Source organism: Heloderma suspectum, chromosome 5, assembly GCF_057233095.1.
Source record: "Heloderma suspectum isolate Gila_16-S chromosome 5, 16-S_ref, whole genome shotgun sequence".
In the NCBI taxonomy this organism is placed as follows: domain Eukaryota; kingdom Metazoa; phylum Chordata; class Lepidosauria; order Squamata; family Helodermatidae; genus Heloderma; species Heloderma suspectum.
In genome coordinates, this window is record NC_139462.1 from 163500821 (window position 1) to 163521327 (window position 20507).

Here is a 20507-nt window from a genome sequence, read left to right on the forward strand (position 1 = left end):
TCAGATGGGCAACTTGTGATCCTGCAGATGTTTCGGCCTATAACTTCCATCAGCCCTAGGCAGAATGGCCAATGGTGAAGGATGATAGGAGTTGCAGGCCAAATCATCTGGAGGGCCACAAGGCGCCCACCCCTGTGTTAGATCTACACACATGCTGCTGAGCTGTCCATCTGCCGACAGGGTGCCTGTGGGACCAACGTGAGCCACGCAGTTTATATGACCGGGCTTCTGTCATTCAGTAGCGGCAAGAGATAGCTGTCTGCTTTGTCCATTTTTCTGCACCTCCAATTTTGCGCTAATGCACCAAAATGTATATGGAGGCTGCCATGTGGGCACTCCATCTAAGGCAACAGGACTTGCTTCCACAGAAATGTGTTTTAAAATCAGGCTACTTATTTGTATAGACAGGGTTCAAAGAAATGTGCAACCATTGTGCCTGATGGGGCTTCAACTTGTTTTTCTCAAAGAACAGTGCTGCCTTTTCTGCATGGCAAATGGCTTTTGCAAGCTATCTGTAGTATGGCATGAGGGTCAGATGTTCAAGGAAAAGAAGTCACATATTCTGCTGGCCTAGCAAACTGGCCCCTTGTCTGAGGCCAGCAGCTTTTTGGATCCCAACTATATCTCTCTATCAGGCATATATATATATTCATTTTCAGGGTATTTAATGTGAAATATTGATATCCTGACTTTCTGCCTGGAGGCTCATGGAAGCTAACAACAAAAAACACAAGTGTAACAATTAAAAACATTATTGCAATTGAAAAAAACCCTGCTAAACATTAAAACAAACAAAAGCAGCAGATGATTAAAGAGTGCAACAATAGTCAAAAGATAAAATACTGGAACAGCAGTCAAAAGATTTAAAATATTCAAAAGACAAGGCGGATTAAAGCAGCATGATAAAAGCAATGTATTAAACGCCTCCCTAAAAAGGAAGATCTTTGCCAGCTTCCCACGTCTTACTTTACTTTGGGTTTGTTTTTAGGTTTCCACTTGGAGAAGACAGTATCAAGCAGCTGCTCATACTGATATTCCAGCTATGAATGAGTTAGCCGAATGGTTAATGAACAACCTGCCAGCTGGTGATGATGAAGAAAAATTGATCCATGGAGACTTTAGAATAGATAATGTCATCTTTCACCCAAGAGAGGTATCCTGCACATGGCTTCAATTACACTAGTTACATGTTCAGTGCTATGTGTATGGAAGTTTGGTATCAAAGTAGCTCCTTTTATTTTTTGCGTGCCTCACTTTTCCCCCATCCTAGGATGAAGTCCAAAGACGTTTGTATGCTACTTTGGATTATGTTATAAGGAGCAATGCACAGGGAGTTGGATCCAGACTTAGTCATACTTAGAGTAGACCCACTGAAATAAATAGGACTATTCTAAGTATGAGTAAGTCTGGATCCAACCCAAGAGATCATAATCCTACTCTGTTGACCTGGTGCAATTTGTTTAATTTGGGTCATCAGCCTTAAAAGGGACCTAAACAAATTGGAGAGATCAGCAGCAGGGAAACAAGGATAAGTTTATGGAATGCTTTACAAATGATGCAAGAGAAAGGAATCTGGTACTGTTAGGGGGAACACACGCACACCCCCCCCCCAGCACTTCGCCCTGACTTAATGGAACGATAGGGTTTAGCTTTGGTGAGGCATATAAACACGCAGTGAAGGACATTGCGAAATTGTGTGCTGTCAGTGGTCACTAGAATACATGGCCATGCTTGGAACATCTTCCTGATTGCATACATGCTGCATCAGTGGAAGCTGATGGCTCCAATGTCATTGGGACAGAATCCGCTCCAGGTTTCAGTCAGAACTCTAAGGAGCTCCTTTAGACTTCTGGCTGGTTCTGACTGAAACCTGGAGTGGATTCACCACCCCATTGACATCAGAGCCACCAGCCTCCACTGTGTTGCACAGTGTTTGCAGGAGGGGAAGTGAGATAAAGTGCTTGCAAAATGAGGAAGAAATGGAAGGCAGTTCCTGGACATTTTCTTTGTGACCTCCTTGTTGTTTGAACTGAACAAAGAAAACCAGTTGCCTGTTAGTTCCTACTGTAAATAAATCTGTGTAGTAATCTAATCACTTTGTGGGAGGTTCTTTTAAACCTCCCTTCTTACATCTCTATGCCATCTGTTTTGTGAGTGAAAGGTAAACCTTTCTTGCATAAATAACAAATTGTGCAACACCTGCAGAATAAAGTCCAAGACTGTATATTTGTTGCACAAACATAACAATATTTGATCCAGGCTATGCTTTAAAATTTTCACTGTGGATTACAAAACTAAAGTACTTTTGGACTGCAAAATATTAACTCCTCCAATGGAGTACCAGCATATGATATGGGACACAAACCACCATCTACTTAAGAGGACATCTGTGCTTTTGTGCAAGTCCTGTTCATTCCAGTGGGTTTGGTACATGGCAAGTGCCCAAGGGGTTGTGCTTAACTGGTTTACCTCCATCTGTCATTGCAAAATAATAATGCCATTCTTCAAGGCAATGCAGCACATTCCAAAGTCATTCAAGGACGTACCAGGTTAGTTCAGACATAATGCCAAACCACTGTTTGATTGCATGGGAATGAATCCTATATTTTCATGCTGCAATTTTCCTTCTCATTTCCGATTTAGTGAAAAACCATCCTTTGCCATTCCATCCAAACTGGGCAAACGATGATGTATGTAAACTATAGCCTGCCTGCAAACCAGGATTGCTAACCACAGTTTGAGCTGCATTTGCAGTCCTACTTTGTTGACAGACTATGGATTGCCACTAAATGGGGAGAAAATTGGCATTCTGTGGAAGGCGAGAGGGGGAAGGGGGAGCAGGCAAGCACAGAACTTGTTCTCATGTTATACAAACCATGATTTGGTATTACCTTTGAAAAGACCCACTGCTATGTTGTAGAAAGATAATCTAGTGATTTGAAAATAGCAGTAAGTACTAACATTCATTGGCTCCTCCCAGTAGCATGACTGGCCAAACAGCCCAGAAATTGTTTGCTTAGTATGTCATCCGAACACAGGATCCTGGCTTGTTTCTCCCTTTATAAGCCAGGATTATAAATGAGGTTTTGTTCTTGGCTTAGGAATCCGGGTTTGTTTAGCCCAGAGGTGTGGACCCTCAGGCACAGAGGTGAAATCTAACCCATCTAGGGGCCAACCTGACCCTTCAGAGGTTCCCAGATGGCCATTCCCCATTTGCCTAGCCTCACCCCCTTTCCCTCGACCATTAATTGGTGGTGGTTTCCTGGCCTTTGTGCAGATTTTTTCCCCATTTCTAAAAGGTTGAAATGCATCTCCTAAGGTTTTGTTAGTGGCAGTAACAGTGTTAAGGTAAATTATGCTGTCCCCATCCTTTTGGCCTTTGGCTCTACCCCTTTTGCCTTCATCCTCACCCCCCAGCTGGAATGCAGCCCCCAAGACCTTCTCTTAAATGGAATTTGGCCCTTGGGCTGAAAGAGGTTCAACACCCCTGCTATAGCCAGCTGTGCTAGCAGGAGGAATCAAAAGGGACCAAATGGGCTGCATACATTAGCTTTCAGCTTATTCCAAGTAAGCCAGGATTCTCCAGAGGTCCTGGCTTACCATTCCATGTGACTAGATCCAACATATACACTGGAATCACTGGCTGAGGATTGTTAACCTTTTTTCTTCCACCATTGCCACTTTTCCCAGGCTTGATTTCCGTATTTCTCTGTTTCAAGGCCCGTGTTGTGGCAGTGCTGGACTGGGAACTTTCAACTATAGGGCATCCTCTGGCAGACTTCTCTTACACTCTTGCTTTCTACTTTTGGCCCAAAGCCCTCATGCCTTTAAAATTTGGGAATTTCCAGAGCATAAACAATATTGCAGGTAAGCATCCACCATTCTATTCAGTTTGCTTTCTCTTAAAACAAAACAAAAACGTTATGCCTATACATCAAGCAATCATTTGCATAACTAGGTGACTGACAGTTCATACTATAACTGCCAAACCCCGTGCAAGTGAAATTCTCTTAAGGTAGGCCTTCCCTGGACTCCCAAGAAAGCATTTATTTAGCACCACTACTTTGTAGATTGCACAGAGTAATTTGGTTCATTTTGTTCTAGGAAAGTATTTCTTTAGAAATGCTGTCAAAGCTTTCTTTAGAGAAGCATTTTTACATTTACCAATTCTGTACGCCACCCTGAGATCTTAATGATATAGGGTGGGATACAAATGTTTTAAATAAATAAATATTAACAGGAGCATATAAAACAGAAACTGGGACAGAATGGGACGGTGTTTTAAGCTGCAGTCTTAAATGCACTTCCTAGGGAGTAAGCCCCATTCAGCACAGTGGGACTCACTTCTGAGAATAAACATACACATAAATAGGATTGTGCTGTTAACAGTCAGTTACAGTGTGTTGTATTTCCATGTGTTATGCCTCGGTTTAACTCATAATTATAGAATCCCAATTATATTGGATTGTACCCAATAAAATGTAAGTGCAAGGATGCTTGCATAAGGGCACTGGTGTGAGGGGAAATTCCTGCCTACTGCTCACTACTGCAGCCTCACATCCTCCACAAAGCTGCTCCTGAGGGTCAAGGAACCCCCCAGGAAAGGCCTGAGATGTGGGGTGGCGAATTCCCCTTGTGTGAGCATCCATGTGCAGGATACAACCTGTTGTCTGGTAGCTAAATTGTGACATGAGAAAAGAGGCAATAGTATATCTGTTTTTCACTACATCTGTGTTGCATTTTTTTTTAAAACAAAAACCTCTGTGTAACTGGTATACCAAAGCCAAGTGTTCACATTATTCCATATGTTTTTCCTAGGAATTCCTTCACTTGAAGAACTGGTTACAGTTTACTCTCGCTGCAGGGCCACAAGCACTGCCTTTCCCAATCTGAATTTCTTTCTCGCTCTTTCATATTTTAAAGTAGCTTCAATATGCCAGGTACTATCTTTAGCTTCAAATATATTAACATCTTTTGAGGTTTACAGGCAGAAATACTACATACCTTACTCCTAAATAATGTTACGGAAGCTTTTTATAAGTACAGTCAAGATAATTATATATTACTTTAGCTCGTAACAACCCGCCCGGTTTTATATTTTACCAATTATTTCAGTGGAAGAGTTGTTTGTTTGGGTTGTACCAAGTGCTGTGCCCTTACAGAGTCTTGAAACCTAATATCATTATAGCATTTCTGACAGATCCACCTCAGTAGATGTCATGGTGGAGGGAGCTGGCGAAGGGGAGTACTTCTTCATGCAGTTTATAGCTGTCTTTTATATTCTTATGGCTGCGGTGGCTTAGTGGTTAAGACGCTGAACTGCAGACTGGAAGGTCGGCTGGTCAGCAGTTCGAGACCCAAGTGCTGCATGACGGAGTGAGCTCCCGTCTTCAGTCCCAGCTTCTGCCAACCTAGCAGTTCGAAAGCAAGAAATTGCAAGTAGATAAATAGGTACCGCCTCGGCGGGAAAGGTAACAGCGTTCCGTGCACCTCGGTGTTCAGTCATGCCGGCCACATGACCACGGAAGCGTCTTCGGACAGCGCTGGCTCTTCAGCTTAGAAACGGGGATGAGCACCGCACCCTAGAGTCGGACACGACTGGTTGGGGACACCTTTACCTTTTTTTTAATATTCTTAATAATGTTTTCAAAAACAAATCAATCCAACATGAGGAATTTCAGTTTTGAACTGCCAATTAAATCACATACATTTAATTGTGTTGCTCTTCAGGGTATATATGCCAGATATCTCCAGGGAAATTCCTCCGCAGAAAACAGCGTTGAGTTTGCCAGTATAGTGAAGCCCTTGGCAGAAGCTGGATTACAGTTAGCAAAAAAGTAAGCATGGTTTATTCAAAAGAGTTGAAAGGTGTCACTAGTTCATTCTAAGTAAGGGTGCTTCCGGAAAAGGCTTTTAGAATGCAATTGTGCTGCCTCATTCACGGATTTTTACAGGGGGGTCCAGAGCACATCATGTTACATTTGTAACCTGCCTGTGTTTTTCCCACTGCTGCTTCTGTCCCCTTTTTTTCTTACCACATAAAATCTGTTAAGGAGGCAAAGATGGAATAGCGACACAATGTCTTGTGTTTGGTAGTGCTGTGAGCCCCCTGTTTGGAAGCACCCCAACCAAGGTTGCAGTCTGGGTGCCTGATGTGTCCGTGCGCATGCATATAACCTCTGCCTGTGGGCTTAGTTGGAGTGAAACAGGCCAAGGTTTGAACTTACTGAATTTCTTTTAGTTAGAACGGGGCAGGCAATGTGCTGACCTCAGGCACCAGTGTGCCCCCAGAGACCTACCTTGGTGCCCACTAAGACATCCTACTCCCAATTTTTATTTTTAAAATATTCTTGTATTTTTCTTACTGGCAGCTGGGATTGCTTCAGAGTGAAGTAGGAGCTTCTAGCTGCTGCCATCTTAATTTGCCATGAATGCCTCTAGGCAGGTTACTTGTCCTTTGTGACTAGCCACAACCACCCATGACAGCTTGTAATGGCCCTAGGAGTGTAACCAAGTCACCTGTAGTTTTAGAGGGGCCTAGAGATCTATAATGCTTGGCTTAGGTTTATTATAAGTGCAATTTCCTTGCTAGTGGGCCTCTGAGCATGTGAGATGAGTCAAAGGTAGGGTTGTACGAAGTCTTCACCCCATTCTGTTTTGTGGTGTCCGCTGGGGGGGGAGGCGATCCGTCCCCCCCCCCCTCCGGAATCCTGGCTGGCCAGCTCCGCTCCATGGCAATTCTGTGGAGCCATTGGCCGGCTCCGAACCCCCAGTGATACGACCGCCATTGCTGTATCGCTGGCTGGACTGATGTACTGCAGACGCAAATGGTGTCTGTTTTGGACACCGTTTTGCATCCCTGCTCTTTCACTTGATAGGCTACATAAATCTTTATGTAGCCTATCGCATGAAGGAACAGGGACGCAAATTAATGCTTGCTGCTGTCATGCTGCCTCACTGCTGACATGTATGGTACAAAACCCATTTTACCCCATGACTCTGGGTTGAGAGAAGCTGTCTGATCCAACCACTGGGTACGCCTGTGTGCTGTAAGTACTCAATAAAGGCTCCTTGTAAGCAAACCTGGTCTGGCTTATCATTATCTCAGCACCTCCAAACCTTAGCAGCCCATGGCCGGGGCATACACAGGTGTTTCATGGTTGTGCCCAGGACAGTTTCTCAGATTTCCAGATGTGCCCACGAGCCCAAACGTTTTCCTACCTCTGAGTTGGAACTACAGTTATAAAAAACAATATGGCCCACAGAGTGCACAAAAATTGCCTACAAAGAGCTAAATACCTAAGTAGTCTATATAACATAAGAACAGTGCAACCACTGGTGCTTCCAGATGAGACTTTATGGTGCTTTCGCCCTGCCTCATTCACAGGATTTCAGGGGTGTCCAGATGCCGACATCTTCTGCTCATAATCCTCCCATGTTTTCCGACTGTTTCTCCTGTCTTTTTTTTACCACAGAAAATCAGTTACAGAGAAAAAGATGCCCTTCTCATCAGTAGTGCTGAGCGCCTTCTGTCCGGAAGCACTTAGTCCAAAGAGGAATATGTAATTCTTGCTTGCAAAACTTTGCAGTCAGCCCTGTTCACCGAGCTGCTGGATGCTTCAGAGTTACTCCTCTGCAGACAGCGCTAGTCCTAAAGCGACAGGACAATAGCAGCAATAGCAGACATATAAATCGCAGCTTGGTGAATCTCAGCAGTGGGCAACTTGTGGCCCTCCAGATGTTTTGGCTCACAAGTGCCATCAGCCCATGCCAGCATAGCCAGTGGTGAAGGATGATGGGAGTTGTAGCCAAAATGTCTGGAGGGCCACAAGTTGCCCACCCCTGCCTTATACAGATGGATTAAGAAACCAGAAATATTATTCGGCTCCACCGCAGAACAAGCTAGCTCTCTCTCCATCTAGGTCTCCCCTGACGGAAGACTTCGCCCCTACAGGGCTAAATCAACCCATTCATGGGGGTTGCATTCATGCATGTGTGTATGTGAGTTTGCCCTTTCTTTAAGGCTGCATGGCTGCAGAAAGTGTTACGACTGTCTCTTCTGGATTTTTCTTCTAGAACATCTTTTATCTCTGGCATTCAACCTAGTAGTACAGGCGAATTGTTCCGGCAGTCTAAAGAGGGTAGGGAAGTCCTCCAGAAGGTGAAGGATTTCATGAAAAAGCATGTTTTCCCTGCTGAAAAGGTGAGACGTACGAAGAACGTCGGTGCAAGCAGGCATGAATTGAGATCCTGCCTTCACTTTATGAACAGAAATGTGGATTGTTGCAGCAGGCCCAGGGTAGACATCAGTGGTGGGCCCTACTGGGTAGACATCAGCAGTGTTTGCTCAGACATCCTGTTGCAGGGGGCCCAGGGTAGAAATTAGCGGTGGGCCCTACTGGGCTCTGGCAGCTGCCCAAGGGTACTGGATGCTGGCACCGTCCCTGGTACAGACTCATGATCTTTGCATGTGGCACCCCTCTCCCCCTGAAGCTTTCTGCTAGCGAGGTCAAACAACTGAGGGAGAAACTAGGCCCCATTTAACTGCTGTGTAGAATATTCAAAGACTGTTTATATTTAATATTTAAAGACTGTTAGACTTTGAATAACAGGTAGTAAAACAATATGTAACACAGACAATTCCTAATGATTATATTAATTCAAAATAACCAACATGTCGAAGTGAGTAACATTAATAATAGTTTTGCTATGAACCAAAATAATTGTCCTATTTTTGCAAGTCAGCCAGTCTGTAGGACCTAAGATGCTTCAGTTCACAATCCCTGATGCTTATGTCTCTTTCCTCCAGTTACTCATAATGTCTTCGCATGTGAAAAAAGAAATAAAATAAGGATATAGTAGTAATCTAGGGAAGTTTTGTGGAGAGAAAGATAGTACATTGGTACATACATATTACTGTATGTGTGTTCTCAACTGATGTCTTTCATTTTCTTAGGAAGTGGTAGAGTATTATACCAGAAATAAAAATTCACCAGATATATGGAAAAAACCTGCTGTGATTGAAAGACTAAAGGTACTCATTTGTTCCCTCTTAAGTAGTATAATAAGGGGAAGACTCATCTGATACAATTTTGCACCTCTGCAAATATCATGTGTAGAATAGTTTCTGGCTCTTACTCAGATGAGAGTTGTGTAAAAATATATATATTCTGCACATTGTTACAGAAATGGGACAGAACAAACACGGTTGAAAAAAAATGCAAATGTTCTAGAAAGCAAGTCAGACAGTTTTGTTCATCTCTGTTCAGCTGAGCAGCAGTGTCTATGGATGGGATGATGAGACACCAGGTTGCGTGCAGGAGTAATGGTGGAAGCCACTGGCTAGCTATAAGGAGGGGTAGGGAAAAAAAGTCTCCAGACAAAAGTATAACCCCAAATGGCTAGGATTTACATGGAAGGGAATCCCACTGATTTCAGTGGGCAGAATCCAACAGGGCGCTTATTCCCCTGCTGATTCTCTTTGTTGTTGCTGTTGTTCAGTCGTTAAGTCATGACCGACTCTTCGGGACCCCATGGACCATAGCACTCCAGGCCTTCCTGTCCTCCGCTCTCTCCCGGAGCGTGCTCAAGTTCATATTCATTGCATCAGTGATGCTATCTAGCCATCTCATCCTCTGCCATCCCCTTCTCCTTTTGCCTTCAATCTTTCCCAGCATCAGGGTGTCTTCCAGTGAGTTTGCTCTTCGCATTACATAGCCAAAATATTTGAGCTTCAGTTTCAGTATCTGTCCTTCCAATGAGCACTCAGGGTTGATTTCCTTTAGGATTGACTGATTTGACCTCCTTGCAGTCCAGGGGACTCGTAAGAGTCTTCTCCAGCACCACAGTTCGAAAGCATCAATTCTTCGCCGCTCAGCCTTTCTTATAGTCCAGCTCTCACAGCCATACATTACTACTGGGAAAACCATAGCTTTGATTAGATGGACCTTTGTCAGCAAGGTAATGTCTCTGCTTCTTACTATGCTGTCTAGGTTTGCCATAGCTTTCCTCCCAAGGAGCAAGCGTCTTCTAATTTCATGGCTACAGTCACCGTCTGCGGTGATCTTGGAGCCCAAGAAAATAACATCTGTCACTGCTTCCATTTCTTCCCCTTCTATATGCCAGGAAGTGATGGGGCCAGATGCCATGATCTTCGTTTTTTTAATGTTGAGTTTCAAACCAGCTTTTGCACTCTCCACTTTCACCCTCAACAAAAGGCTCTTTAGATCCTCTTCGCTTTCTGCCATTGGGGTGGTATCGTCTGCGTATCTGAGGTTGTTGATAATTCTTCCGGCAATCTTAATTCCGAGCTGTGATTCATCCAACTTGGTGTTTCTCGTGATGTACTTGCATATAAGTTAAATAAGCAGGGCGACAATATGCAGCCTTGTCGTACTCCTTTCCCAATTTGGAACCAATCGGTTGTTCTTACTGTTGCTTCTTGGCCCTCGTACAGGTTTCTCAGGAGACAGGTAAGGTGGTCTGGTACTCCCATCTCTTTCAGAATTTGCCAGAGTTTGTTGTGATCCACACAATCAAAGTCTTTAGCGTAGTCAATGAAGCAGAAATAGACGTTTTTCTGGAATTCTCTTGCTTTCTCCATGATCCAGTGAATGTTGGTGATTTGATCTCTAGTTCCTCTGCCTCTTCGAAACCCAGCTTGTACTTCCTGTAGTTCTCGGTTCACATACTGCTGAAGCCTAGCTTGTAGGATTTTGAGCATAACCTTGCTAGCATGTGAAATGACCGCAATTGTATGGTAGTTTGAACACTCTTTGGCATTGCCCTTCTTTGGAATTGGAATGTAAACTGACCTTTTCCAGTCTTGTGGCCACTGTTGAGTGTTCCAAATTTGTTGGCATATTGAGTGCAGCACTTTAACAGCATCATCTTTTAGGATTTTAAATAGTTCAGCTGGAATACTGTCATCTCCGCTAGTTTTGTTGTTAGTATTGCTTCCTAAGGCCCACTTGACTTCACTCTTCCGGCTCAAGTTCAGTGACCGCACTATCATGGCTATCAGGGACATTAAGATCTTTCCTGTATAGTGTATTCTGTGTATTCTTTCCACCTCTTCTGAATCTCATCTGCTTCTGTTAGGTCCCTGCCTTCTTTGTCCTTTATCATGCCCGTCTTTGCACAAAACGTTCCCTTGAGATCTCCAATTTTCTTGAAAAGATCTCTAGTCTTTCCTATTCTGTTGTTTTCCTCGATTTCTTTGCATTGTTCATTTAAGAAGGCCTTCTTGTCTTTCCTTGCTATTCTCTGGAACTCTGCATTCAGTTGGATATATCTCCCCCTTTCTCCCTTGCTTTTCGCTTCCCTTCTTTCCTCAGCTACTTGTAAAGCCTCATCAGACAGCCACTTTGTTTTCTTGCATTTCTTTTTCTTTGGGATGGATTGAGTTGCTGCCTCCTGAACTACGTTACGGACCTCCATCCATAGTTCCTCAGGCACTCTGTATCAGGTCTAATCCCTCAAGTCTATTCGTCACCTCCACTGTTGCCGCCGCTGCCACCACCACCAGGCCTTCCCTGTGGACTTCTGCCTGGCAGACTGCCAGTCCCTGCAGGACCAGGCCCCCAGGTACCGAGCCAGCTGTGCTGCTCCACCTGCCCCTCCCTGGAGGGGCTACATAAGCTGGCTGGCTGAGGTGGCCTGGGAGAGCCAGGGCCTGCAGGAGAAGCCACCACCACCACCGGGGAAGAGGTGTGCTTGCTGCTGCTGGGCCTGCTGCCGCCGCCGCCGCCACCACCACCACCACCACCACCACCACCACCACCACCACCACCAGGCCTTCCCTGTGGACTCCTGCCTGGCATTTTTAAGGGGATTTTAATTGTTTTGTTTGTTTGTTTTATTTTGTTGGGGGGGATTTTGTTGTGTTTTTAGGGGTGGGTAGCCTGCCTGATAGGCGGGAGCGAGGGGGCATGTGTCCATCTGATGGAGGCAGTGGGGGGAGTGTTGTGGGCCAGAACATACCGAGGCTGGGCGGCAGGCGCTGGCGGAGCGCTAGGGGCAGGCCATGCCAGGTAAGGGGAACAAGGAAGAGATGTGTAGTATCTGTCCCCTGCTCCGGGCCTGTCCAGAGCCAAAGGATGGCTGGGGGAGGCGTGACCCCATCTTCTGGCCTTCGTTTGCTGCTCTGCAATGCCAGGTCTGTTACCCAGAAAACCTCCCTCATCCAGGACATGATCCTGGATGAGGGTGCAGACCTGGCATGTATTACGGAGACCTGGCTGGCCGAGGCTGCTGCTCCAACCCTTGCAGCCATGTGTCCAGCTGGATTTTCGTATGCACAGCAGCCGAGGGCTGGGGATCGGGGAGGGGGAGTGGCTGTTATCTACCGAGAGTCCTTGGTCTTCACCAGACCCCCTCTACGGGAGACCAAGGTTGCTGAGTGCATGTACTGGAGGTTGGGCCCGAAGGGCAGTCTGGGGATTCTGCTCGTGTACCGTCCACCCCGCTGCACGACTGACTCCCTGGCTGAGGTGCTTGAGGTGGTCTCTGATGTGCGTGTACAGTCCCCTAACTTACTGGTGTTGGGGGACTTCAACGTACATTCGGAGGCCATCCTCACAGGAGCACCTCGGGACTTCATGGAGACCATGGCCTCCTGGGAGCTGCACCATATTCTAACTGGGCCCACCCATGTAGCCGGTCATGCACTAGACCTTGTGTTTGTTTCTGGAGAAGCGGGGAGTGATCTGGAAGTCGGGGGTATATCCACCACCCCCTTGTCATGGTCAGGTCACTATCTGGTGACGTTGGACTTCTCGGTTCCACAACCCCTCCGCAGGGGTGGAGGACCCATTAAAATGGTCCGCCCCAGGCATCTTATGGATCCAAATGGATTCCTGAACGCACTTGGGGATTCTCTGGGGCATGCCAATGGCTACTCGGTCGAGACCCTGGTGGGTGGCTGGAATGCCGCAATCACTGGGGCATTAGATCGGGTGGCTCCGAAACGCCCTCTCCCCCTGAACAGGGCTCGGACTGCACCATGGTTCAATCCGCAGTTACGAGCTCTGAAACAGGAGGTGAGACGGCTAGAGCGCCGGTGGCGGAAGTCTCGCTTCAAAGACGATCAGACACGGGCTAGAGCTGTATCTTCAGCCTATCACGTAGCGGTGAAGGCAGCAAAAAAGGAATATTATGCTGCCTCCATCGCGTCTGCAGAGTGCTGTCCCAGGAGGCTGTTCCAAGTGGTCCGGAGCCTGATTGGTCCTGTGGCTCCGGAACCACTGGAGCATTCTAAGGCCTCCTGTGAGGCTTTGGCAAGGCACTTTGCAGATAAAATTGATCAGATTAGGTATGTTACTCTGTACGCTGTGGATACAGTTAGTGAGCAAGAGGCGGCCTGTGGCAAACCGTTTTTGTGGGATCGGTTCCAGCTTCTTCCTCCTGATGAAGTGGACAAGGTGCTTTCATCTGTAAGTCCGACCACCTGCTTACTTGATCCTTGCCCATCTTGGCTCATTATGAGCTGCAGAGAGAGACTGGGTGAGGGGATCAAGGCGGTGGTGAACGCCTCCCTTGAGGAGGGAGTGATGCCATCAGCCCTCAAGGAGGCAGTGATAAGACCGCTCTTAAAGAAGCCCTCCTTGGATCCTCAAGTTCTGAACAACTTTCGCCCAGTCTCAAATCTGCCATTTTTGGGCAAGGTGATTGAGCGGGTGGTGGCGGTGCAGTTGAAGGCACACTTGGAAGAAACTGATTATCTAGACCCATTTCAATCGGGCTTCAGGCCTGGGCATGGGACAGAAACGGCCTTGGTCGCCTTGATGGATGATATGAGGAGGGCTCTGGATAGGGGTGAATGCTCCTTCCTTGTTCTCCTTGACCTCTCAGCGGCTTTTGATACCGTTGACCACGGTATCCTCCTGGACCGCCTGGAGGGGTTGGGCATTGGAGACACTGTATTGTGGTGGTTCCAGTCCTTCCTCTCCAGCAGGTACCAGAGGGTAGCACTGGGAGAGGAGGTTTCGGACCCGTGGCCACTTACTTGTGGGGTGCCACAGGGTTCCATCCTCTCCCCAATGCTATTTAACATCTATGTGAAGCCGCTGGGGGCTATCATCAGGAGGTTTGGGGTGCAGTGTCATCAATATGCGGATGACACGCAGCTCTACCTCTCATTCAAATCTTCACCAGGTTGGCCGTAGAATCCTTGTCCAAATGTCTGGAGACGGTGAGTGGCTGGATGGGGAGGAATAAGCTGAAGCTGAACCCTGACAAGACCGAGGTACTTTTGGTGGGAGACAAGAGGAGGCTGGGGGATGTTGACCTGGTGTTGAATGGGGTACGGCTACCCTTGAAAGACCAGGTCCGCAGCCTGGGGGTCATTTTGGACTCCCAGCTGTCCATGGAGGCTCAGGTATCAACTCCATCTGATACGGCGGCTGCGCCCCTTCCTTCCCGACCATCTGCTCCCATCGGTAGTACATGCCCTGGTCTCCTCTCGTTTAGACTACTGTAATGCGCTCTAGGTGGGGTTACCCTTGAAGACGGTTCGGAAGCTGCAGCTGGTACAGAACGCGGCGGCTCGCCTGATTAAAGGCAGCTGCCAGTGAGATCACCTCACTTCAGTGCTGAAGGAGTTGCACTGGTTACCAGTTGTTTTCCGGGCCAAATTCAAGGTGTTTTTGACCTTTAAAACCCTATATGGTTCCGGCCCAGCCTATCTTAAGGAGCGCCTCCAGCAACACCAGACAGGCCGCTTAACAAGATCAGCCTCGGATAGCCTTCTCTCTGTCCCATCAGCCAGGACAGCTAGACTGGTGGGGACGAGGGAGAGGGCCTTTTCTGTGGTGGCCCCCACTCTGTGGAACTCCCTCCCTAGGGAACTCCGTCATGCCCCCTCTTTAATGAGCTTCCGTCGTGCATTAAAAACGTGGTTGTTCGGGCAGGCATTTGGGGTGGGTTAGGGTATTTTAAAAAAAAATTTATGGTAGAATTTTATTGTTTTAAATTGTTTTATGGTATGTTGTACATCGCCCAGAGTGGCTGGGTGACCAGCCAGATGGGCGATTAATAAATTTAATAATAAATAAAATAAATAAATAAATATATTCATAAGGGATATGATTTAGGTCATACCTGAATGGTTTAGTGGTTTTCCCTACGTTCTTCAATTGAAGCCAAAATTTTGCAACAAGAAGCTCATGAGCTGAGCCACAGTCAGCTCCAGGTCTTGTGTTTACTGACTGTATAGAGCTTCTCCATCTTTGGCTGTAAAGGCCATAATCAATCTGATTTCGATATTGACCATCTGGTGATGTCCATGTGTAGAGTCGCCTCCTGTGCTGTTGGAAAAGAGTGTTTGCTATGTTCAGCATGTTCTCTTGGCAAAACTCTATTAGCCTTTGTCCTGCTTCATTTTGTACACCAACGCCATGCTTGCCTGTTATCCTGGTGATTTCTTGACTTCCTACTTTAGCATTCCAATCCCCTATGATGTAGAGGACATCTTTTTTTGGTTTTAGTTCTAGAAGGTGTTGTAGGTCTTCATAGAACCGATCAACCTCAGCTTCTTCGGCCTCAATGGTTGGGGCATAGACTTGAATTACTGTGATGTTGAATGGTTTGCCTTGGATTCGTACTGAGATCATTCTATCATTTTTGAGATTGTACCCCAGTACTGCTTTCCCTACCCTTTTGTTGACTATGAGTGCTACTCCATTTCTTTTAAGGGATTCTTGCCCACAGTAGTAGATATAATGGTCACCTGAATTAAATTCGCCCATGCTTGTCCATTTTAGTTCGCTCATTCCCAAGATGTCGATGTTCAATCTTGCCATCTCATGTTTGACCACCTCCAGCTTACCTTGATTCATTGATCTGACATTCCAGGTTCCTAAACAATATTGTTCTTTACAGCATCAGATTTTCTTTTCACCACCAGACACATCCACAGCTGAGTGTCCTTTCAGCTTTGGCCCAGCCGCTTCACTCTTTCTGGCGCTACTTGGAAATTCCCTCTGCTCTTCCCCAGTAGTATATTGGACACCTTCCGACCTGAGGGGCTCATCTTCCGGTGTCATATCTTTTAGCCTTGTGATACGTTCCATGGGGTTTTCTTGGCAAGAATACTGGAGTGGGTTGCCATTTCCTTCTCCAGTTGTCCACATTTTGTCAGAACTCTCCACCATGACCTGTCCATCTTGGGTTGCCCTGCACGGCATAACTTATGGCTTCACTGAGTTACGCAAGCCCCTTCGCCACAACAAGGCAGTGATCCATGAAGGGGGCTGATTCTCTTACACCTTGCCAATTCCATTGCGCAGTGACTCCCACCGCTTGCACAATGGCAATTTAGCGCTTCTAGGGAAGCTCACATAAGGGAGCTCTGCCGACCTGCCTTCTTCCAGAAAAGAGCGTTTCCATTCATTTTGGGGTTTCCGCTAGGAAGCACTATATCTCCCTTGCTTAAGAAGTGGGTCCTGCTTGTGCGACGGAATTGGTGGGACCCACCACTTACAGAAATGAATCATCAGGGCGTAAAGGAATCATCAGGGCATAAGCACCCCACTGATTTCTGCCCAGTGCAACTTAACTCCTGCTGAAGTATGGTTAGGATTCCAGTTGAAATGTGAGAACAGCCTTTCCCAACCTGTTGCTCTCCAGATGTTTTGGACCACAGCATCCAGGATTCCTAAGCATTGGCAATGCTGTCTGGGGCTGATGGGAGTTGAAGTCCACAACATCTGGATGGCACCAAGTTGGAGAAGGCTGTGTTTGAATGACCATTGAGAACCGCAGTTACTTGGTTGATACATCTCCCTCCTTTCATCAGGAAAGGGCCAAAGCGGAGAGTCTCTGGAACCTTTTCCTGCCAGCTGTTAGTGGGCTGGGCCAGTTGGACTATGCATTAATTGCAGAAGAGACCGGGAAGTGCTACTTTGCTCCCGAAGTGTTCAACTGTCAGGCACCAGGTTGGTGAAGTTTTAATTGTATTGCCTTGCTAGAATTTTTTGAACTGTTACATTGGTTTGGATCCAGACTTAGTCATGCTTAGAGTAGACCCACTGAAATCAATGGGATAAGAAAGTTGTTACTAACTTAGGTCCCATTGATTTCAGTGGGTCTATTCTAAGCATCTAAGCCTGGATCCAACCCATTGTATGCTGGATGGAATAGGAATGGCAATAGCAACCTTTCTTCTGCCTCCCAGACACAGGAAACATGGAGGTCCTGCACTTGTATGGGACAGAAGAACAAAAGAAGCAATGGCTGGAGCCTCTCCTGGAAGGGAAAATCAGTTCTTGCTTCTGCATGACAGGTAATCGTTCCTTATTTTAGAATTGGGGCTATTCACATGTAGCAAGGGGGGAAGACAGTTCTCAATTTTTGAAGGTACAACTTCAGTTACAACAATAAAACAAATATAGGTTGGCCTGCCTGGTGTCAACATTGTCACCTTTTCAGTGCCAGGTCAGGAGGGTGCTGTTATTGTTATTACGATTACGATTATGATTCTTATTATTTCTATACTGCCCCATAGTCAAAGCTCTCTGGGCTGTTTACACTAATATTTTACTGTACATTTATTACATTAAAATATAACATACAAAATGTAAAAGCCATTTACATAAAACACACAGACAATATACACAAAGGCAACGTATAACTAAAAACCAGTTTGAACAGCCAGTTATAACCAAAGACAGATCCAGGACTGATCAACAACTCCTCATGTGCTGCCAAATGCCTGAGAGAAGAGGAAGGTCTTAACCTGGCGCCGAAAAGACAACAACGTTGGTGCCTTGAGGGCCTCATTGGGGAGATCACTCCACAGGTTTTGCGCTCATGCCCTGCTTGTGGGTTCTTGGTCGACAGCTGGCTGGCCGCTGTGTGAACAGAATACTGGACTAGATGGACCCTTGGTCTGATCCAGTATGGCTCTTCTTAGGTTCTTATGACTTTCCTCTACTCCCAGGAATTTGGAGGCATATGATGAGCTTTTTATGTATCAGCTGTTGGTTATGGTCTGTAAAAAGGTAAAGGTGTCCCCAACCAGTCGTGTCCGACTCTAGGGTGTGGTGCTCATCTCCATTTCTAAGCCGAAGAGCCAGCGCTGTCTGAAGACGCTTCCGTGGTCATGTGGCCGGCATGACTGAACACCAAGGTGCACGGAACGCTGTTACCTTTCCCGCCAAAGCAGTACCTATTTATCTACTTGCAATTTCTTGCTTTCGAACTGCTAGGTTGGCAGGAGCTGGGACTGAAGACAGCAGCTCACTCCGTCACACGGCACTCGGGTCTCGAACTGCTGTCCTGCCGACCTTCCGGTCTGCAGTTCAGCATCTTAACCACTAAGCCACCGCGGCCCCTATAAAAAAAAATTGGTTCAGGACCTGTGGAGTAAGTGTGTATGGGATTGCAGCCTAAGGAAAGGTTCCTCCTGTGCAAGCACCGAGTCATTGCTGACTCCTAGAGGGACACTGCTTTCACTGGCGTTTTCATGGCAGACTGTAGCGGGGTGGTTTGCCATTGCCTTCCCCAGTTGTGACTACCTTTCCCCCAGCAAGCTGGGTACTCATTTTACCGACTTTTGAAGGATGGAAGGCTGAGTCAACCTGAGCCAGCTACCTGGGACCCAGCTTCTGCTGGGATTGAACTCAGGTCGTGGGGAGAGTTTCAGTTGCAATACTGCCACCTACAACTCTGCGCCACACAAGGCTCTTGCCATCTGTATGGTCTGTACAGATGTTTTAATTGTTTTATTCTGTTTTGGAGAATGGAAACTGTTCTTATCTATTTTATATTTTTTATGTTTTAATTTTGTTGTGAATCACCTTGGGTCTTTAAGAGAAAGGTGACTAAGAAATTCAAATCATGATAATAATAGTAATTTTTTATTATACTGCCCAATCTAAAATATTATCTCCCCTCCTCTCCACTGTGCATCTTTCTGTATCCCATAAAAATTACAAAACTCGACCCAGCACTTCAAAGCTAATAATGAAGCATAACAAATACTGGCACATCTTCCTATCTATATTTATTAGACATGGAGAGGTCTTCTAAACTCACCTTGGATTAACTTGGAAATTATCCATGGTCTTCAGGAGAAACCCCCCCCCAATCAACCTTGCAAAACCTCTGATAATTTTTTCCAACCCGGTTTGAGAGCTCAGAAAAACAGTCCTCCCTCAGCCTGGGATGAGAGAGATCATTCTCCCAAGGGCCTCTGTGCTGGCACAGTCTTTGCCTCCTCGTGTGCTGTTATTCGGACTGTCAGGGTGATGGAGGAGGAAGGGAAAAAAACCTTCCTCCTTTCCTTGCATGCCCCTGTTGCTGCTTCCAGCACCACTGCTTGTACAAGAGGACAATAAAATAAGTTTCTCTTTACTATGGCATCAGTTGCAATAAACTCCAGTGTTCATTTTTCTGTTTGATACAGAACCTGATGTTGCTTCAAGCGATGCAGCCAATATGGAGTGCAGTGTCCAGAGAGACAGAGGCAGCTACGTAATCAATGGCAAGAAGTGGTGGTGTAGTGGTGAGTAAAAATATTTCCTGCAGCAGAATGACTCTCAGGCATGGGTTGGTTCTGCCTCTGAATCTATCCCTCCCATGTTTCTGTAATCACTACATGAATACGAGAAATGTTGGCTTGTTTTAGTTTCGTTTTTGAACAGGCCTTTACACTTATCTGCTACAGGCTGTGGCAGGAGCACTTATTTCGCCTTTGTTGTGTGTGTTGCTAGGCACGTAAAAGAGTCAGGGCCCAGTAGATCTGCATAAAATTTGAATACAGTGATTTATATCTATATATGCAATAATTACTAGGATTTATTTGCATTTTACAGGAGGCAAAGCCAAGCAATCAATTCCTCATCCTAATAATCTCAAGTAAAATACATGGTTCAATTAATTTGCATCCTGCTCCAGATTATCCCAAACGAATAGGAAAAAATTGTTTTCTAAGCTTAATTGCCATGCTGGGAGATATTTGTGAGGAGTGGGGCTGGGAAAGTGTTGCAGCATATAGGGATAGGGAGAGTTAACCCTTCCCTCTCCAGCTGCAATCCCTCTTGAAAATCATCCCCTGCATGGCAATTGCTAAGAAAAAACCCCTCCCATTGGCACCAATGGACACTCAGGGCTCTGGGGAACAGATCCACCAAGGCCTGGACTTCAGAATCCTTCCAATGAAGGAGGATGGCCACTTAAGCTTCACCCAGACAGACAACTACAGAGGAGGCAGATTTCATAACATTTGCACATGCTAAATGTATATGTACAGGTACAAATTTAGAAACAAATTCTATGATTTTAATGGAAATACGATACAGCTTACCACACCGGGGAAGGCTGTGACCGCGTGACCTGTGTGCCTGCTCAGTCTGCTCTCTAGGTGCTAACAGTTGATGGGCCACCGCAAGGGTCCTGCTGCTCTCCCTTCTGATGGTTCTTTATCCTTAAGTGGACTTGGACTGGGCAGCCCTGCAAATAGAGGACCGACTTCTGTGAAGTAGGGCACTTGACCGCCCTAAAGTGAA

General features: G+C 46.1%; 1 protein-coding gene across 1 annotated transcript in view; it reads left to right on the forward strand.

Moving 5' to 3' along the window:
* ACAD11 (acyl-CoA dehydrogenase family member 11) overlaps positions 1-20507 on the forward strand; it is a 61956-nt gene that overhangs the window by 19137 nt on the left and 22312 nt on the right. The window contains exons 5-13 of the mRNA XM_084858166.1: positions 989-1153; positions 3720-3867; positions 4819-4940; positions 5731-5837; positions 8077-8203; positions 8957-9034; positions 16796-16934; positions 17174-17281; positions 19406-19504. Coding sequence (XP_084714292.1) covers positions 989-1153; positions 3720-3867; positions 4819-4940; positions 5731-5837; positions 8077-8203; positions 8957-9034; positions 16796-16934; positions 17174-17281; positions 19406-19504 — 1093 coding nt within the window. The remainder of the gene's footprint in view (positions 1-988; positions 1154-3719; positions 3868-4818; positions 4941-5730; positions 5838-8076; positions 8204-8956; positions 9035-16795; positions 16935-17173; positions 17282-19405; positions 19505-20507) is intronic.